Raw genomic sequence first — 20,728 nt, 5'->3', positions numbered from 1 at the left:
AATAAATAGGGCATATTTCCACCCAAACACACTCTCCTCTACAAATTAATCACTTGGCTTATATATATACTGTATATATATATATATATATATATATATATATATATATATATATATATATATATATATATACACACACACACACACACACTATTGGTCATAAGTTTTGAAACACTTAATAATTCTTTATTATATTTTTTCACATTTTAGAATAATAGAAAAGTCATCAAAACTATGGAATAACATAAATAGAACTATGACAATTATGTTGTGACTAAACAAATTCCCAAATAATTCAAAAATGTGTTATATTTTGGTATCCTCAAAGTAGTCAACCTTTGCCTAGAATTTGCAGACATGTACTCTTGACATTTTCTCAACCAACTTCTTGAGGTATCACCCTAGGATGCTTTTTAAACTGTATTGAAGGAGTTCCCATCTATGCCAGGTACTTATTGGCTGCTTTTCTTTATTATTTGTTCAAAGTCATCAATTTCAAAAACGTTTTTTTTTTATTTATTACATTTTAGTTTTATAATGAAATAAATTAATATGGTGGCACAAATATATTTTTGTCTACAAAACTAATTTCCAAAAATGTAAGCATAAGCCTTCAGATCAAAAGATTTTTAAGATCATGAGAAACATTTCAGTCAAGTGTTTCAAAACTTTTGACCTGTAGTGTATATCAAAAGGAAATTGTTTAACTCTTATAATTTACTTTCACTGTTGACATTCTGTCATCCTCCAGGGCAGCATTATGCATAAACAGGACTATATACCTCTGAATATAACTCTGTGTACGTATCAATGAGGGTTTCTCCAAGTACAGCTCGAAACTCAGGCAGCTCGGAGTAGGGAACATTTTCCCTCACTAAATTCCACACAGATTGTTTGCGTTGGAAATTGTCCATGAGGCCGCTATTTCCAGAGAACAGCTAAGCTGAAAAAACTCATAACTGACGTGCTCTCATTGTTGTCCGTACTGGGAGGAAAGTTGCTGAAAAGAAATAAATCCATATGTTAATAAATATGAATACATTTAATAAAAGCTCCCACAGAGCATTCGTATATAAATGTGGCGATGTACAAAGGGGCGGAAAATGAACAAGCAAACATTGGCTAATGCGTAAACATAATAATTACCTAAATAATTAACTTTAGTGGACAAGTACACGACAATGAAATAAATAATGATTAGAGAAAGGTTAAAATGTCATACATTTGTGCAAGAACACTCAAGGATTTAACAGAAAACACATTTTCCCACAGGCGGATACTTACCCGAACAAGCGTCTCTTCCTGTATCTATTGTAAACATTCATGCTTCTATGGAGACGAGCTCGCGCACTCGTATGATTGGCTGCGGGGCTCTTGATTTAGAGATCATCAAATGACTATTCCCAATTCTTGTAATTAAACAAAGAGGTTTAAAAAAAATTGTCTTAAATACAATTTAAGGGTAAGGGTTCATGTGTAACCTATGAGATTCCTAGATATTAAAAGCCACAACAAATAGGCTAAATTAGGCGAATACAAAACTTTCTAAGCTCTAATGAGACATACAAAAGTGCAATATAAGTGAATTCCTCATAAAACTAAAGCTTGTCAATATTCTGGTATTCGGCTGTCACGTGAATATTGAAACTTAACCCAGGAGGTGTCCAACTTGTGCGCAACAGCCTCCAAAGCGCGCACAGCGATAGTGCTTGACCATGAAACGCATTTTAAACTTTGCTAGTTAACTACTTATCTTAATGTCTCATTATTGAAAGAAAAAAACATACATAAAGTACCTCATATTTATGCTACATTTAGAAGTCTTGTTTTCGCATGTAGATGGACATGGCTTTACTAAGGGTTTCCCCGGTGAGTTTTCTTCACGCCTGGCTTACCCTGGCGATATGGGGTCGGTATACGTTGGCGTTTTACGTCGCTGGACAACAACTAGAGACGACCTGTGAGGCGAACGGCAGCGTCTATTATGTGGGCGAATGGTACTTTTTAGACTCTGATCATTGTACCCAGTGTGAATGTACCACAGAAGGGTCTGCCTGTGCGAGGACCGAGTGCACATCCATACCGTCCGCATGCATCCATGTCAGCCATTACCCGACAGACTGCTGCCCGACATGCGAGAAAATCGGCTGCGAGTACCGGGGAGAAGTGTATGAACTGGGACAGCAATTTCAGGTAATGTTCTTGTTGGAGTTTGCATGCACGCTTCTAATGCATTAGATATTTGAAAGAAAGTAAGATTTTATTTTTTCGGTCTGAATGTTCTCTGGCTTTGTCCTTGATATAGTGTGCAGTTTCACATCTGTTAAAAATTTTAATTGGTTTGAAATTCAGTTAAACTCAGCTTAAGATAATGATCTTACGCTGAGTGATAGCAAGCCATAAACTACTATTATTTAGCATTTATACTGTTAGTATTTACCATTTAAGTATTAAAGTAATATCAAGTTTTTTTTCTTCTTTTTTTTCTCTGCAAAGCCAAACGTTGCCACTGTTTTAAATACAACCCCTCACTGTTTTACCCCTTGACGTGATTGTTTCAAAAACTTGGCGCAGGGCCCAAGAGAATGACAAATATTTAGCGCCATCACGTGGTTTGTGATAAAAATGAATGTTTCTCAATTGCTTACAGGGATACTTAACCAAAAATTATAATTCTCTCATCATTTACTCAGCCTCATGCCATCCCAAATGTGTGTGACTTTTTTCTGCTGAACACATACGAAGACTTTGGTCCATTCAATGCAAGTGCTGTCAGAAACAGATCAATATTTAAGTAATTGTTTACTATACATTCTCCTCCCTGCCTAGTATGTGGCGATATGCATGAATAATGTGAGTTGCAAAAAATATATATATATTTATAGTAAAAAAGGACTAAAATTATTTTATTTTTTTCTCACCCATGCCACTCATAACGCTAATCCTGAAGACATGGATTTTATGATGCTTTTATGTGCTTTTTGGACCTTCAAAGTTCTGGCCACCATTGACTTGCATTGAATGGACCTACAGAGCTGAGCTATCTAAAATTCTTTGTCTGTGTTCTGCAGAAGACAGTCATACACATCTGGGATGGCATGAGGGTGAATAAATGATGAGAGAATTTTAATTTTTGGATGAACTATCCCTTTAAGGTATCACCAATGTGAGCTCTTAAGATGAAGGGTTTTCCAAGGTAGTCTTCAAAGCAATTGCCATAGTAACTGCTGTTACCTCCAAAATACCACTGTTAAAACAGAGGCTGTTCAAAAAATCTAGTACCTTACAAATACTTTACCATAGGAACTACTGTTTCCTCCAAAATACCACAGTTAAAACAGAGGTTCAAAAAAATCTAGTAACATTGTTGGTATTGAACACTGTATTAACCACAACAAACAAATAAGTAAGATGTCAGAAGGTTTCTTAATCTGTTTGCAGTGACTTTTGCCACTGGTAATTTGGCTGAAACTACAGTTACCACAGTAAATGTGTTGTTCTTTGGAGGTGATTTGTCACTGTGTAGTTCCACATCTGTAATAAGCATTCAGCAATCAAAGCATAATACTTTTTTAGACTTACTTTTTGGAGAACAAAATCAGATCATTTCTACTGGATATAAGTTTTGGATTTGAAGCAATTCTTTCCATAAACTTTCTTGGACTTAATCACAAAGGGAAATGTAATACTTTGTATGAGGAATTGAAGATTAAAACCTCTCTGATGGCACAGGCCTGGAAGAAGCAGGGCTTATATGTGCTTCATTATCTCCCTGATTTGGATAGTATGGCTAATGGGGAATCCCTGAAGGGAACATTTAAGCCTTCTCATAGACTCAGAGGAATACACTGCCTGAGTTGACATAATTTTCCTCCAGTCCATTTAACCCAACCTCCAGTACTGAGCCACAGGGGGCAATGCTGCTCCTACTTAAAAAGCAGGGTGGGACTGAAGTGTGATCTGAGTTTTTGCATTTTAGGATGTTAAGACATGGTATTGGATTTTCACAACAAATCCATGATGCATACAAGCATACAATTCTGAGCCTGATGGTTCAGCTGTTTAAAATGTCAGTTGTTGGAATTGCATCAATTAAAACATATTTTCAAACTGTTGTTTTGAATTTGATTTACAGCCATCAGAATGTGAGCAGTGCACCTGTGACAGTGACGGAATCGCCCGTTGTCTGGTAGCAGACTGTGCTCCCCCACCATGTGTTAATCCAGTATATCAGAAAGGCAAATGCTGTCCTGAGTGCAAGGATGGTAAGTGTTTTATAACATCTGAAAAGAAAACAATGCAGAAAAGTTCAGAATGGGCATGACAATATAATACATCCATCAGGCTTGCAATTGTCCAAGCCTCAAACGATCATTACCAAAGACCAAAAACAACTGCATCAGGTATGTGGACAGTGTACACACTGCAATATTACAGAATGTAATTCTGTACAATACAGAATGTAATATTGCATTAGACTGAGGCTTGGGCAATATATATAATTTGCTGTTTTCAACAAAGGATGGAGAGGTTCAGATGTTTGTCCATATGTTTTTAGAGGCACTCTAAAATTTCCACACCTGAAATATGATAACATTCCTTATGAGTTTAACCTATAATGTATTGTCTTTCCCTGTACACAGAATATACTGTGTGAAGGTAATTATAGTGTTTACTGGGAGTTAAGATAAGGCAGACACATAGGCAGATAAAATAACACAACATAAATCACAGCATATACTTTTCCTATGTGGAAAAAAAATTGCATTTTGGTTGAAAAATATTGCCTCAATGTTGAAAAATTTTATACAGTATGTAATGTATCATTGAATACATTTCCACACATAATTGTTTTGCCACTTGGTAAAACCTTATCTTAAACTTTATACACTCTAAAGAACCAGCATGTCTTTATAAACACTTAAAAGCTTTCTTCTTAGTGGTTCTTGCTTTCGAAACCCCTAACCCTATTTAACTTCGGTGTAACTTGTCCTGCACCGTCTGGGCTTTTTTAATTGATCTGACATACGATTTTAACCTTAGAATATTAGACCATAAATCAAGAACATTAAAGGAGGGACCCCAGCCATATCTTAGGACCAGAATATCATAGAAACTTAAGGGTGGACTTTGTTGATTTGGGCTAGTAAGCAACCACCAAGCAACTGTAAAGCAATGCACTACAAGCCACTTAGAACACCTTAGCAACCACAGAGTGGAGGGTCTGACAACCTCAACCAAAACCCTAATATTGTGGCATTTAAACATTTGTTTGTTTTTTTCTTTCAAAAAATAAAAACAATTATGTTTCCCTTAAATTACTGACACATAGCATCAATAACCCTTCTATTGTCAGTGTTTTTTTTTGACCCTGCACAGGTAAAGAATATGTTACATATACAGGATAGTTTTTGGGACCAGAACCAAATGTTGTGACTTTGTCAAATCCATTGTGATACATCTCTAGGTTTCTTTGTTAAGGAGGAAGCGGGAGCCTGGTAAACATCCAACGTTAAGACTTTTATTTCTCCACTTTTCAGTGACACACAAGGGTTTGTTTTTCAGCACAACAAAAAACCCACAAAACATTCTGCTGTGTGCGTCTCTCTCTCTCTCTCTCCCCTCAGACAGTTTGGATTGCCCTTTTATCCCTCTCAAGCTCTCACTGCAACACAAAACAGCTGTTAGAGGTGATTTTTCACATGTGTCAATACTTACAGTTCTTCCTCTCCCGGTCTCACTCTCCACAGACGTTGCTCGTCCATGCCCCCATCACCACAACCATCAAAACAAAAACAAAAATATTTCTTCGTACATACATAATAGTTTGAGTGAAGTAACCATTTTAAACCACTTGTTCCTTCCATTGTATTTAAGGCTCAATTTTTTTGTCAAAAACAAAACTGTTCAGACTTTCTGGATGTTATGTAGCTTTAAATAGTTTTTTGTACATATTCATTATGAATCAAATTTGACATAAAAATATTTCAAATTTTCTCAAATGTAGCCCCTAGGTACATACTGTTCTCTAGCTTCTCCACCTGTTTCACTGGGTACTGCATCTTTCCCACATATTACATTCTTTTCTCTAAAATGCAGTTTGTGCACACATGCACATGTATTTTTAAACAGACAATATATAGTAAATACGTTTACTAACACAATTTTATTTATGAAAAGGGTGCAATGGGGCTAAAGTTGTACACCACATTCCCCATTCCCCAAGCCCCCTACCCCCAAATGTGAAAAACCCACTGGATGTAATTTTTCCGGAAAATATTAGATGGCAGAAAACGGTTACAGCACCTTCCTAACCTATTTCTAACCCAAAAACTGCAACACATTTTTTGAAATTAGTGGGAAGCAATGGATTTATTGTAATAGACATGCCCTTTTTGACTGCATGGAAAGGTGGTAGAGATTCATTTGTGAAACAGACACGAAAATACTGAAATTGTAACTCTAAAATGTATACTATTGATTTTCTACAAGCAAAATAAATCTGAAATTGTTGTAATATAGTTGATATAGTATAAAATAAAGTGATTGAGATAAACATAAATTGACATCCTTTGCCAATGTTTGCCAAGTTTTTAAACTTTTTATTTTATTTATTTAAATTCTATAACAATATGTTAATTCATTTATATTCAGAATGTAGCCTTTTCTCCAATCATTATACACTTTGGGACAACAAAAAAACATATTTACGTTGATGGGGTATTTAGTGACGTACAGTAATCAAGAGTTTATGCATTTTTAATGGTTTTCAATACGGGTCAAAAATGACCCGAAGGACAAAAGGAAGGTGCAGTTTCTTAAGACAAAAGGAGGGTTAATCATCTCTTTCTTTGTGGCTCCAGGGCCCAACTGCTATGTAGATGCCTCTAGGACCCAAGTGATCCAAGGAGGAGAGCCAGTATGGGTTGACTCCTGTACCAAATGTCGATGTCATGATGGGCAGGATGCAGGTTACTGGGAGGGCAACCGCTTGGCAATGTGTTCCCGTGTCCGAAACTGCCAGCCTGAAGAGAGGCTAAACTGAGGAAAGAGGTCACAATATAAGATCTGTCATTCTGATTTATACAACATTGCAAAAACTGTCTCAGTAGATATCTAAACCACACTTACTGAAGAAGAATATATAGCCTACAAGCTTTGGACTCTGTAAGATTAAACATATACTGTAAACAAACAAGAAACAAGTTTAAACATCATTGTTAGTCTATCATTAATCTTACGTTAACTAACCAATTAACATACCAGTCCTTAATGTAAAAGGAATCAGTATAATCTTGTTTTGACTTACTATGGGATATTCTCTAATAAAACAGACCATAGAGCTTAGTTTTGAGACTCTTTGTGTCATGGTTAGCAATAGCACAGTAAGCATAATACATTTGCAGTATAGGCCTACAGTTCAAATGCATTTTTGAAGTTACAGTAAAGTTGTTTTAAAATTAATTGACATTGGACATTGTGTTGTACATGTTTGCTATGCCTTAAAAAAGCAGCTTTTATGATCCTCCACTAATTTTTATTATTCATTTTTTATTGGTGTTTTTATATGAAGTAGCATGTACTGTATGTTTATATTCTTTTCTGCGTACAAAGCCTGGAAACCAAAGTATGTTGACACTGTGATGCACATTACTGCCATGCAGGCATGGACACAGCTAATGTAGCATGAAATACAAACAACGAGGAGGAGGGTATGGCCAGGCCATAACGATGGACACCTGGCCACGCCCTCCTCCTCCTCATCACACTTAATAAACCAGGTCCATTTTTGCTTTATTTCTGTTTTGACTGTTATTTTGACTGCTGTGATGTTAATTCTTTCTTTTTTTTCTATTTTCAGCAATGCTACAGAATGTACCCAAATATAAATAAACCACAAGTGATCCATGTGTCTTGTCGTATTACCTTGTATATAAAGTTAGAGGATGTTTGTGTTGTTATTTCAAGTTTATTGCAAAATCTGTCAGATAAAAAATTACTTTGAGGAACATATTATTGGGTTTCCTCCACGTAGCTGACAGTTTAGAGATACAACTTTTCCCTTACCAATAAACAGCCACATCCCTGAGCAGTGATTTGGACTTGTGACGGTAAAAGCTGGGTGTTAAATAATCAGGTGAAAATATTAAATTTCTTACTTTGTTCTGATGCATTATGACTCAATCTCCACACACATAACAGCCCTTGGCAGAAGGTCAACTATCCTTCTTAAATATGATAGAGGGTTTATATAACTATAGAATACTTTGAATTGGTGTTCTTGTAGATTTGCTGATGTAATGCACTAGCAACGCTAAGCTCATGGGTTCAAATCCAAAGGAACACACCTTCCAAGTGCAGAAATGCAAATAAATACTGTTAATTCTAGTCACCAATGGCCAAGCAGAGAAAATATATGGATATGGAATAATAGACTTATAAACTCCATATTTTGCTCTTTACAAGGCTAGTGTATTTTGAATTACAAGCACACACAGCATTTATAGATGCCATTCTACATTCATTCCACCACAGAGAAAAGATAACCAGTAGCCCAATGCCAGAGTGAGATTCTTGTAGCATCAGATTTATTGATTGTATACAAAAAGTATGTTTGATATGACGTAATGCATTCTATATAAGATATAGTATATTTGACATTCAATGTACAAAAAACCTTGATAGACACAGTAAGTCTTTAAAAATGCGGCCCAGGTTTGAAGGCCTATGGCCGTCAGTAGTACTTTGTCTCTTATGCAAGTCATTGTACAGTGTGGAATACTTGCCCACCTCTGCCCCTCTCTCAGATAAATGACTATCAAGCACAGATGGAGTGCTTTCAGGTGCATGATTGAGGGCAAAAATGCTGGGGGTGGGGATGGGAGGTGGCACAGATTTTAAAAGGGCATTTAGAGAAAACTGGGAGAGACATACACACTAGTCTGATTGTGTGCACAAGTTCTCAGAATGGGAGGATGTGCTGACCCAAGGATATGATGAAAGCACAGCATCAAAATAAAAAAAATCTGCATTCATCATGACATCAGTGTGATTTAGCAAACTATAAAGGGATAATTTCAATATGTAGCATCTCAACCTAGAGGACTGTGTTTGTGCTTTGCAAAGTTGGCAATGAGAGTTGTTCAAGCTTTACTTGATTGCCGCACAGTGTAATTACAACAAAGTACAGTAGCTACTGAGGATGGAACAATCAGACCACAAATGTACTGTATACACTTTCATACACAACTGCAATGAAACTGCTGTTTTCCAACATAATCTAATCCCATAGAAAATACTAAAGAACAATGACACTCTACAGAATATCTACGCTTTCATCTAAACTGCTTGCTTGCCATTGGGGTAAAATAAAAAGGCATCGAGATTACTGGGATATTTCCTAGCTCAAAACAATTTAATATCAATTAACAGCATTTGTGGCACAATGTTTATTATAACAAAACATAATTTCTCTTCCCTTCCACTCTAAGTGCCTTATTGTAACTTTTTGACTTTATATATTTGAGAGGGTAGAAATCAATGGAGCTGTCTGCTGAGGACATGTGGGGCATATATTTCTCAAACAAGAGTCTCTGAAGTATTTATCCTCGTTTAGTTGAACATCTGGCCTTCCACATCTCTTTCTGTTCTTGTTAGAGACAGTTGTCCTTTGTCTTTGAAGACTGTAGTGTACACCTTTGTATGAAATCTTTCCTCAAAACAATGATTGACTGACGAGTTTCTAGAGAAAGCTGTTTCTTTTTTGCCATTTTTGACCTAATATTGTCCTTAAGTCATGCCAGTCTATTGCATACTGTGGCAACTAAAAAACAAACAAAATGTTAAGCTTCATTTAATGAATCAAATAGCTTTCAACTGTGTTTGATATAATGGCAAGTGATTTTCTAGTACCAATTTAGCAATTTAGCATGATTACTCAAGGATAAGGTGTTGGAGTGATGGCTGCTGGAAATGGGGCCTGTCTAGATTTGATCAAAAATCTATTTTTTCAAATAGTGATGGTGCTGTTTTTACATCAGTAATGTCCAGACTAAAATTTGTGATCAGCTGAATTCCACTTTGGTGAATTAAAGAAGCAATTTCCTTATGAAACAGCTAAATCTTGTACATTATTCCAAACTTTTGGCCACCAGTGTATAGCCTATACAGTGTTGGGAGTAACGAAGTGCATGTAACGGGATTACGTATTTAAAATACCAAATTTAATTAACTGTATTCCACAACAGTTACAATTTAAATCATTGGTAATTACAATACAGTTAAATTCAAAAAGTATTTTGATTTCTGAAGAGATTACTTTGCATTTTATTGTCATTTGTTTCATTTAATATATAGTCCTTTCAGATGGAATTTATTAAATGATGTGATCCAAAGTGCATTTGAACAGCGGTGAAACACTTTCTTATAATGTGTTACATTCATACGAACAGACAGAAAAGTAAGTTTGGAGCAGAAGAAATGGAAATAAACCTTGTGAAAATTGTCACCTTTATGCTAAGCTAAAATGCTATTTCTAGACATTTTACATGCACCAGTCACCATAACGCTTTTCCCCCGGAGATAAATGGTTTAGTCCGACAAATCACGGAGCCAAACAGCAAAAGTCTGTATTCCACACATTTAATGGCAGATACACAGGTTGCACGCTCTTTTCATACATGAGAAAATTAACAAACCATTAGCGTCACAAAACATAAAAGTATAATAAAGGTAAGGTATAGCAGATCAGTCATCATCCTCCTGCACCTGCACACAGACTGAGTAGGAACTCTATATGCAAATAAGATGGTCAGTGTCTTAAAGGTACCCTGCATTCTAATAGAATGCATGTAAATACATTGTCTTAATCGTTACAGTATGATAATATTTTTTTTCTAGTAAGACCTATGATATTAGGGCAAAAAAAAATCATATTCTTGATAATAATTTAATTACATTTTTTTTCTGTAAAAATATCTAAAAATCCTTAAAACAAGATCAGTTAGATTTATCTTGCTTTAGAAACAACACAGCATAAGATATTTTAGTTATTCAGAGAATGTATTTTTATGATGTGTATTTTGTCTTACTGTAATGGCAGAGTTTTATAGTCAAATAAGTGAAAAACTCTATCAGTGCTGAAAAGTAATCCAAAGTATTTAGAATACGTTACTGATCTTGAGTTATCTAACGGAATATGTTACAAATGACATTTTACAGCGTTTATTCTGTAATCTGTAGTGGAATACATTTCAAAAGTAACCCTCCCATATACATATACATATATATATATATATATATATATATATATATATATATATATATATATATATATATATATATATATATAAACTGGGGACAACCCGAAATTACAGTATTTATTTTGTGCTAATCAACATTATGGCACAGATGTTGTATACTGAGCATGACTTGTATAAAAACTGGAACATCCCTTCAAATAAAGTTCTTGACTGTATCACAAGAGTAACATTCAAAATATGATAGATGATTCGATTTCATCATTGTCCTTCCTAGTAAGTACCATATTTACAGAATCCACAAAATTCAAACACATGGTATCACTAAAATAAAAAAACTGTCATTACATTGCATGCTGGGTAAGGCCCAATTGGTAGCATGCAACAGTGTGGGAGGCCTCGAAACAAAAATGGAGAGCAATTCCATTTTCAATTTGTGCCTTGATACAAGAACTCATAAAGGAAAAAATCTCATCTCACAGAATAAAATAGATTATTTTGCAAAGACATTCTGGGATGAGCAAAATGTCTTTTTAATTTGGAGATTGGCTAAAAATATCATTCAAATGTTAAAGGTTTAAGATTCACACTGAGTTCCACAACGCTGCTCTCAGCATTTCAAATAGAGACCACAACTAGAAGGAATATTTCTGAATATTATCAATGAATATTTTTGAATATACTTGACTATGCGAAAGCAGTGGACTTTGAACATTAAAGGGCTTCCATCTTTCAAAAAATAAATCAGAATATGGGCTCTGCTTCATCTTTAAGGCTATTAATAGAGGAAAATCAATAGGAGATGAAAAATGGTGTCAGGTATGTTTTGGCAAACAAGCAGGGCATTATTTCATTATTATTCCTCATGGTGAATGTACAGTTATCCAATATTGATGGCTGCAGTGATGTACTTACATCCGACAGGTAGCAGTACTCAAGAGACAGAGGTGAAGTACTTAAGACATCTTGAAGGAAGGCAATGTAAGTGACAAAAGTGTTTTCAGCTTGGGTCAGCAGTTAAGACAATGCAACAAGAATACAAATGCACGCACAGAGATGACATGTGTTGGTGAGTCTGAAAGGCAGAAAGAAATAAAGATGTGGAAAATGTGTACTTAAAAAAAGGCTTGTGGCTCTCAATTAATGACTTCTGTGCTGAGCTGAAAGAATCGGTAGTAGCACAAAAGAAATGTCCACACAGAGTAGAAAAGCCAATAAGAGAGAAAGAATTGCTTGAACTCCCCTTCATATTTACCCCTCATAAAACAACTGAAGGCATCAGCTTGGTGTTTTCAGGCAGTAAAATAATAGAAGAAAGGAAGAGGAATTATAAGGTAAAGGTAACGACCAAATTAAAACAAATTGGAAAGGCTTGCAAAGTATCACTAAAGGTGCGGTTACACTAGACTTTGTGCTCCGTTCACTTTCATTCAAACATATTCGAATGCTGAGAGCAGAACCGCATGAATATGTGAAGAAATTTAGTTTTTCGCTACATACCAAAGTTCAAGTTTGGTGAATTCTGACCTGCGAATTCTTGTAGCAAAACATTTTACCAAAAGAGGTTGTAAATGTCACTGATTATCTTCTTGGCCCAATGCAAAGAATACAAAATTAAAAGCTGCATGGTTTAAAGTGTTGAAGGAAAGTGGAGTAGTAGGAAAATGGAGTAGGTAGATATACAGAGAATATCTTTTTTAATGTAAGTATTTCTATAAATTTATATTTACATACATATACATATATAATATTTTATTATTCTTTTTAATTCATTAATTATAAATCAAAAGCCCTAGATTGTGAGATATTTTGTTGCTGATATTCATTGCATGGTCTAAACTGAAGTACATGCTCAAAGCCTTGTGTGACCGCATCTAAAGGAAAGAATCTCAGTGGAGTTTAGTTAGTTCATCGTTTCAGAAATGGTGAATATTTTTGGATATTGGAGACTCATCACTCATTAGTATAAGCATTATTTAAACATCACCTCTCTAAAATACCATCATCCAAAGAGCATGAGACCCCTAGACTGAACAACATGGACATTATTTGATCAACAACTGCATCCTCCAAGTTTTAAAAAGCCTATGGTATTACAAGCCTAAGTATGAATCTTCGAGGCAAACGCAAGTTAACGATAAATAAATGATAGCTTGTAGCAGTCTTTTGTTGAGCAGGTGATGATTGATACAGCGGTTTGATCATCAGTAACTTTATCTCCTCTATTTCCCAGTGAAAGTTCTTGGCATTTTTCCAGATGTCTAGAACAGCCAGCTGATCCAGTGAAGATGACCAACCCCAGCAATCCATTTACACCAAGTTGACTGACACAGTCATGTGCTTGTTGGGCTTTGTCCAGATCCAGTCTAATCATATCACACAATTGTCTCCATGAAGAAATTATCCTACATCTTAATGAGGGATACATGCTTAGAAATGCATGTTTTCTCTTGGTTGACAAAATTCAGCTTAGATCAAAGTCCCAAGAGAGAAACAAAGTGCAAGCGGTACAAAATCAAAGAGAGAGGGATAGAGAAAGCAAGAGAGATAATCCAAGGAGCCTTCAAGCACCAATTTATCAATCTCAGATCCATTAACATTTGAGATATGAAAGAAGAGATTTGAACTCTGCTGTAACCGCAGGTACAAAGACACATTCGCTTTTGAAATGTACAGTACAATATGTTCTGATTTACATCAAGTGGCCAGGCTGTTCTTTGCTGAGAAATGTTCATATGTCACTCACCAAAATCAGATTTGAACAATCCTCCCTTGAGAGCTTGTTTTGATCCTTTAGGTCTGAACAGAACAGCCAGTATAATCATGACGCTCCTTTTCATCCAGACACTGTGTGCCCATCTCTAACTAGATCTGGATTTGAATCTACATCAATGGGTCCACATCAAGCTTCCAAGGCCCACTGTATTCCTGAGAACTAACCTGTTCAGCATATCACTGCTGTAATCATAGGAAGATGACCCAGAGTTTGTGTATGTGTGTATTTATATGCTGAACTGTAGAGAGGACATGGCACCACTGGTCAAGACTTGGCACAGTAGCTTTCTATCCCTTGATGGGTCTGGGAGGGGGCTTGCCAATCTCTACAGAAATGTTGGTATAGAGTGGGTACTTCTTCACAGAAACCACTCTGTACATCAGCGAGCTGATTCCATCTTTCCTCATTGTGTTCTTGGTGTTCTGAATCTTACTGAACCTGAGAGAGGAAGAAAAACAAGTACTGTGTCATTGTTCGGTAGTAGCCTACATTTCTGATACAATATGGCCTAAGTAGATGTATATAAGCTGGTCTTCAGAAATGCAATACCTAAACAAGTTTTGTGATTCTTGGTTGTTGTGACAGCTTAAAAAAACAAACAACATCATGCAAACCTATGTTGTATTTGTTTTTTCACAGAATTCCTGAAGCTCTACTGGTAGAGCATGGTGCAAGCAACATGGGTTATGATATGACATGGGTTTGCTTCACAGGGAACACACATAAAGTGATGAAATGTACACTCTGAATTGATGCTAAATCACTTTGGATAAAAGCACTGACCAAATGAATGAATGTAAATGTCATGATATGGAATACTTCTCTATGGTTATACCAATGTAAACCAGGAGGGGGAGAAATAACATTTATAAAGGTGCTCAGACTACTCCTGCACACAAAGAGAGACAAATGGCTTTCACAAAATGTATTGTGTAGCTTGTGGGACAGTAATTCTATGGCATTCGATCGGGATATTAAATCACTTAGATAATTTAACAAGAGAGGCTTATAATACATATATGCTAGAATATGGATTTAAAATAGAAGAAGCTAGAGTTAGCATGACAGCCTGATGGGGAAAAGGAGAGTGTGGGAGTGGGACAAGATAGACTCCAAAGGTTTATAAAAAAAATAAAAATACTTTTTCAAGTTTAAAAAGGTTGCAAAAAAGCTGGCAAGTACAGTACGGAAATATTCAAGAGCTCTGCTCCCCCAGCAGTATTTGATATATTACTTCTTAACCTTCAATCACTTAAGACATTTACAATGATATACATTTCAACATTTTGGCCTTAACTGAAGAAGAACTAAACTAATGAATAGCTCACTTCCTCTGTAAAGTGCCACAAAATAGGAACACAAGTTAAAATTGTCACTTAAAGGGTAGCTTGATTAATGTGTTGCTATCAACTTCCATATCAGAGTGGGAACCACAAAGGCTATTAGAGAGACTGTAGATAATGATTTATGTACACCGGTTGAATGAAATTAGAGTATGTGAGACGACTCACACTGAACTGGACTACATATTCATGCGGACCAGTGTGCAGCAGTGCTAATTAATCTGTGGAAAGGTGATGATTGAAGGCTGGTTTCCTTATGTCTCATTATAGAGGCTGATGCTCTCCTGAGAGTGACCAAACAAAGATGGCGGTGATAGTAACAAAAGCAGTAGAGAGGGCAAACGTTCATCAACTGAAACAACTCATCTTTGTAAATAACACTTACTCTGGAAGAACACAACCACTTACTTTCCACCTCCATCTTAAGGACAAATAACCTAAACCTGTGATGGGAAAACGAAACAAAACAATACAAAAAATAAAAAGCCAGCAGCTTAAGGTTATCACAACCTAAATGGCGCAGGAAACATTTACTCTAGTAGCAACTCTAAGTACAAAAATAATTTGTAAATACAAAAATATATCTTTTACTGAGAGGAAAAAAGAGTGCAGCTGAGATAAGTGGGCTGCAATGAGAAGTTTGATGGATTTCTTTAAAGCTAAAGTGTGTGGTTTTTCCAAAGATATAAGGCTTTCTCCTATAATACCAGTTTAATATGCATAGAAAGCTATAAGTAAGCCCGATTTAGTAGGTTCATTTCACACAAGTGTAAACACTGCAATGGTGTGAGATTCGAGGCAGGGCTATCATTGTCAGTCAACCAATGACTGGGAAGGGGAGTTTTCAGGCAATCATTATTTAAATAATTATTTTCGCAGTTCCGTTTGGCGATGCTAGTAGCACAGAAATTCTACAGCTTTAAAAGTAGTGCTGCAATAGAATTTCGTTTTAGAAGAATTCTGGTTGGTTATACTCAGAACATGCCATAATGATGTACTGTAACTTACCAAAAAACTGAAGGCTGTTATTACAACTGACAACGCTCAGATGATAATTTGTTGAACAATTTTCAAGAAGTGGGGGGAAGAAGTGAGGCTTTGAGCTACAACAGAGTAATTAAAGAGCCACACAAGGCTTTCAAGAATACATTCATAATCAATACATGGCAGACTTTGGGTTGTGATAAACTCCAGGGGAACTCAACTAACACTGATATGAAAATCTATATTCAACAAAGGAATGCAGAGAAAAACAGGGCTAGCTATGTTTGAAAGAGTGATATGAACAGAAGGAAGTAACCCACAGTGCCAGATTTTCAGTTTCATCAAATTTTCTCCACAATTTTAAGAGGCCTAAACCTCTTATCACATAAAAAAGAGCCTTCTTAGAATCTTAGAATAATCCCTGCAAGCCTCTAATGAAGGCAATAAAATCTAGAGAGGAAGGGATCGTAGTCTAAATGAGTTCCCATTATTCCCTTTATGGTGCTAATCAATTATTAATCAGATGCCCAGATGAGTTGTGACTCTGTCACCAACACTGATGTGTGTCTGGATAGGTTATATCAGCCTTGGCACCGTAAGAGAGTGTTTTAGAGGGTGGTGTCAAGATCCATCAATCTAAGAGTGCAGTTCCAGATATACTGATTGTCATTGAGCCACAGTACCCTGTCCTGCATCAGTCTATGGATCTTCATCATCATACGTCATATGAATGGCTCACTCGTTTAGGACTGACAAAATACACTTAAAATACCGATAAAATTCATCTTATCTTGCCTGAGCTGAAGCCTAACTTGAAGTCAAAGCAAATCTGTTATGGATTAGGACAAAATGTATAAGTTTGATGAATGTTTATCAAAATATGGGCTTGTAACTTGGACTAATACTTTGATATGGGTGTGTGTACACTTACACGTTCATACACTTGCATCCCATTCAACACATTCGAATGAGAGCAGAACATTGATAAGATGATTATTAACATCATTACACTTAAACTGACAAGGAACATAATTATATTGATAATTTCAGCATTTGATGAGTATTTCCAGTAACTGTTACCTTGATGAACTATAAATGAAGCATTAATCTGTATACTGCTCTTCTGTAATTCAGCATTTGCCCGAACACATCACTTCTATATATTAACTGTATATACAAATATATGTTTTTTTATAGTATATAGTCTAATGATTATATAAAGCAAAAATAAAACAACAGTTATATCAGCTGTAGGACATGCATACATACAAATAATTGTTATCGGTAGAAAAATAAAAAAACAATATCGTTCAATCTATATTCTGCCCATTTGTTTTTATTACGATGTATGTCACATTTTATGCATCATCTACCCTTACACTGTTGCCTTATGTGGTCATGAAATCAAGCCACGAACATGCAATATTCTAATCTGCATTGTACTTCTATCCCCATACTACTTATTACTGCAAAGTGTTAGACAGAGCAACCCTGGAGAAAGGTGGGAAAAGAATGAAAAAAATGTTCCAGAGTGTAATAAAGTGCACATTTTCCAGTCTGATGCTTGTACCAAAGGTGGATCTTACCAATCGACATTGGATCATTTTCTCCAGTTTTAGACAGAACACAAACAAACGACCTGTCTGTGACAACAGGCCCACTTTACCATGACATGTTTCAATTCATTAACTTCAGCACAGACACCTCATTCATTTCTACCCTGTGTTCTGTCCTCTCCACTGAAGATGAGTTAAGCATGCGTGTGCGGCTCGCAGGGTGGCCTGCACTCATTACTTCAATTGTCTGAGCCACTCATAGAAAAGAGAGAAAGATAGAGAAAGAGAGGGAGGGAGGGAGAGACATAAAGAGAGACAGTAAGGGACTGAATGAGAGAGATCAAGAGAATGAGAATGAAACAGAGCAAAAGAGAATAAATCACTGGCTCTTATTTTTGCACTGAGAGTTGAGTGAAATGCCCTATCAGAGAAAAGACCAATACTACTTTAACTTTTAATAACATTCCTTTTCTTCTGTCTTGCCATTTCGCTTAAAGATTGACAACCAGGAAAGAGTGGGCCAACCTGCGATTGCAGGAATCGTTTTGCAATTAGTTGCTTCTGTGTGAAGCTTTTTCTACCAGAGAACAATCTGGCTTGCATCCTAAGCATGCACGGATGGGCTTATTGACTCATTGATTGGGCTATTTTACACACTCTGTGACTTTTTAGCTTTTTGTGCATAAAGAACTTCCACCAGTTGGCATAAACAAACAATCATATTTATGAGACTGAATGCATTTTAAAAAAAATTTATGGCGGTGGGGGGTAATGTATGATGAGTGTAATAATGAAAATCCTTGATGAAGAAACCACTTTAGTCTAGTATGAATTTCCAGGCTGGTTTATGCTGGTTTGGCATTGGTTTGATCTAGTTCAGGTGCTGGTCTAGCTGGTAGTAGTGGCAGTGAAGGAATTTTCTGGGTAAAGTAAATATAGATTTATTGGTTTGGTTTTATTATCATATCTTTTTTTAATATGTATAAATATTTGATTGTACATTTTTTTTTTTAAATGTATATGTTTCGATAGTTCACTTGAAATATATTTAATGTAAAACTTTAAAAAAATATTTAGCTAATTCTATTATAACCATTATGCATGCAATTGTTATGATTAACTGAGAGACTATATTGATAATTTCTACTCTTAAAAATTAGAGTAGAATTAGAATTTGTCACATTGCAGGACAATTTAAAATTGTGGATCACAAATTGTGAAGAATGTTAAGAGCACCTACAGTACAATATACACTTTCCGTTTTCCATATTCATCATATATATATATATATATATATATATATATATATATATATATATATATATATATACACATTTCAACCTAAAATCATGATATTGAAAGAAAAAAGCTCATGGATAAGTTATGCATCAACTACCCATTTACAGTTGTGAGACAAGGTAGTGAGGGACTGTTTGGGTAGAACTGGGATGATCATTCAACCATTGATGTACAATGAATGCTAGGCAAAGTAATTTTGTGCTTCTCACTGGTTAAACTTGTAAAGAAGCCTCGTGGGGACATCGGCACACCAGCATTCACAACATAACATACGCTGGAGACAACTTATTTGGGTCTTTGAGGCAGTGAAGCTAAATACAAAAATGCAATCTGCCAAAAGTCTGTAAAATGTCAGTAATTTCAAAGAAACATCAAAGATATACTGTATCTGCTCTGCAAAGTGCTCTGCTGTGCTTTAGATCAATAAGTTAAAAGTTAAGATAAGCGGTGTGATTTGATGCTTCCCAGCTGAGCTCAAAACTTAAACAGTGACAGCACAGGCGGGACCGACGCTTTCAGGCTCCACAGGGAGGTGGTGGCAGGAGAACAGGGTCTTACCTCTGGGGGTTTGGTTCATTGTGCTTGTCCCTCTCGTGCTTGATCATCCTGTAGCGTCCGATTCTCACATCAGGCCGAGACACTTTCATCCCATTTAGTGTGATTCTGAGAGAACAATAGAGAAACATTATGGTCAGCATATTTGAGGTTTCATATCGACTGATTGATTGAGCTCATGCAGTCACAATGTGCTCTAATGACAGTCTTAACCACCAGTTTGGGGAGGGAGGGAGGGCATCGCTCAGCTCAAATTTCAAACACTTCCTGTTTTGTTCCAGTTCTGATTCCTTTGGGTTGTGTCCGAAATCTGAAAAATGATGCCTTTGAAGACAGTAGGCCACCTCTGAATGCATTTGAAAAAGGAAAAACATTATTTTTGGGGTGGGGGGTAATGTATGATGAGTGTAATAATGAAAATCCTTGATGAAGAAGCCAGTTTAGTCTAGAATGAAAAACAAAATATAATTAATAAACAGCAGTGCATTTCTGTCACGTTTTTCCTTGTTTCTTCCCAAAACATACATATAACTTAAAAAATAATGTATCTTAACTTACAGGTGACTCTCTTTTGACCGAACACACACAAAAAAAGCCCAAACACAACAAAATATTATAATTAGATCTTGAAATATTCCTCAAAGTGTACACACAGAAAGACAATGCACAAGAGGGCACTCAACACACAACGTGTGTGTGTGTATTTGTATATATATATATATATATATATATATATATAGTAATCACAATTACTAATCCAATAATCCAATAATCCAATGGGTAAAACCATTATATTTTTTGTAAAAGTCCTAAAAGCTAGAGTGTGTACCTGCAGTCCCACTAATGATGAAAATAACACCAACAAAATTATGTTTTTTATTTATTTGGCAATACAGCTAGTCCCGCTCCATCTAACACCATTAGTTGAAACCAATGTTGTTATGCCAAATCGGGTGG

The 20,728-nt window shown here is 35.8% G+C and overlaps 3 protein-coding genes across 6 annotated transcripts in view; 1 reads left to right on the top strand and 2 right to left on the bottom strand.

Moving 5' to 3' along the window:
- The window catches only part of ccdc24 (coiled-coil domain containing 24), a 33,573-nt gene extending 32,272 nt beyond the window's left edge, over window positions 1–1,301 (bottom strand). Inside the window, exons 1-2 of one of the 3 annotated variants that reach the window (XM_052128663.1) lie at window positions 1,285–1,301; window positions 783–1,000 (exon numbers count right to left, since the gene is read on the bottom strand). In XM_052128663.1, the coding sequence (XP_051984623.1) occupies window positions 783–914 (132 nt within the window). In that variant the 5' untranslated portion in view covers window positions 915–1,000; window positions 1,285–1,301. Of the gene's footprint in view, window positions 1–782; window positions 1,260–1,284 lie in introns of those variants that run through there. The other 2 variants (XM_052128664.1, XM_052128665.1) reach the window with 2 other exon arrangements.
- A 351-nt stretch (window positions 1,302–1,652) lies between these two features.
- Window positions 1,653–7,827, top strand: LOC127645145 (von Willebrand factor C domain-containing protein 2-like). Its single transcript, XM_052128674.1, has 3 exons — window positions 1,653–2,193; window positions 4,136–4,265; window positions 6,864–7,827. Exons 1-3 carry the CDS (start codon window positions 1,840–1,842, stop codon window positions 7,043–7,045), a joined length of 666 nt encoding a protein of 221 aa, XP_051984634.1. The 5' UTR covers window positions 1,653–1,839; the 3' UTR covers window positions 7,046–7,827.
- A 3,542-nt stretch (window positions 7,828–11,369) lies between these two features.
- Window positions 11,370–20,728, bottom strand: part of LOC127645141 (beta-1,4-galactosyltransferase 2-like) — a 180,111-nt gene continuing 170,752 nt past the window's right edge. For both annotated transcript variants that reach the window (XM_052128669.1, XM_052128668.1), the window contains 2 exons: window positions 19,775–19,879; window positions 11,370–14,472 (listed from right to left, as the gene is read on the bottom strand). In XM_052128669.1, the coding sequence (XP_051984629.1) occupies window positions 14,322–14,472; window positions 19,775–19,879 (256 nt within the window). In that variant the 3' untranslated portion in view covers window positions 11,370–14,321. The remainder of the gene's footprint in view (window positions 14,473–19,774; window positions 19,880–20,728) is intronic.

This window comes from Xyrauchen texanus, chromosome 6, assembly GCF_025860055.1.
Source record: "Xyrauchen texanus isolate HMW12.3.18 chromosome 6, RBS_HiC_50CHRs, whole genome shotgun sequence".
Classification (NCBI taxonomy): Eukaryota; Metazoa; Chordata; class Actinopteri; order Cypriniformes; family Catostomidae; genus Xyrauchen; species Xyrauchen texanus.
The sequence above is the reverse complement of the archived record's forward strand: the minus strand, read 5'-3'. Positions and strand labels throughout refer to the sequence as shown.

Coding starts and splice junctions, on each gene's coding strand:
- LOC127645145 (XM_052128674.1), top strand. CDS start 1,840: ATGGACATGGCTTTACTAAGGGTTTCCCCGGTGAGTTTTCTTCACGCC. Junction 2,194..4,135: donor AACTGGGACAGCAATTTCAG/GTAATGTTCTTG, acceptor TTTGATTTACAG/CCATCAGAATGTGAGCAGTG. Junction 4,266..6,863: donor CTGTCCTGAGTGCAAGGATG/GTAAGTGTTTTA, acceptor TTGTGGCTCCAG/GGCCCAACTGCTATGTAGAT.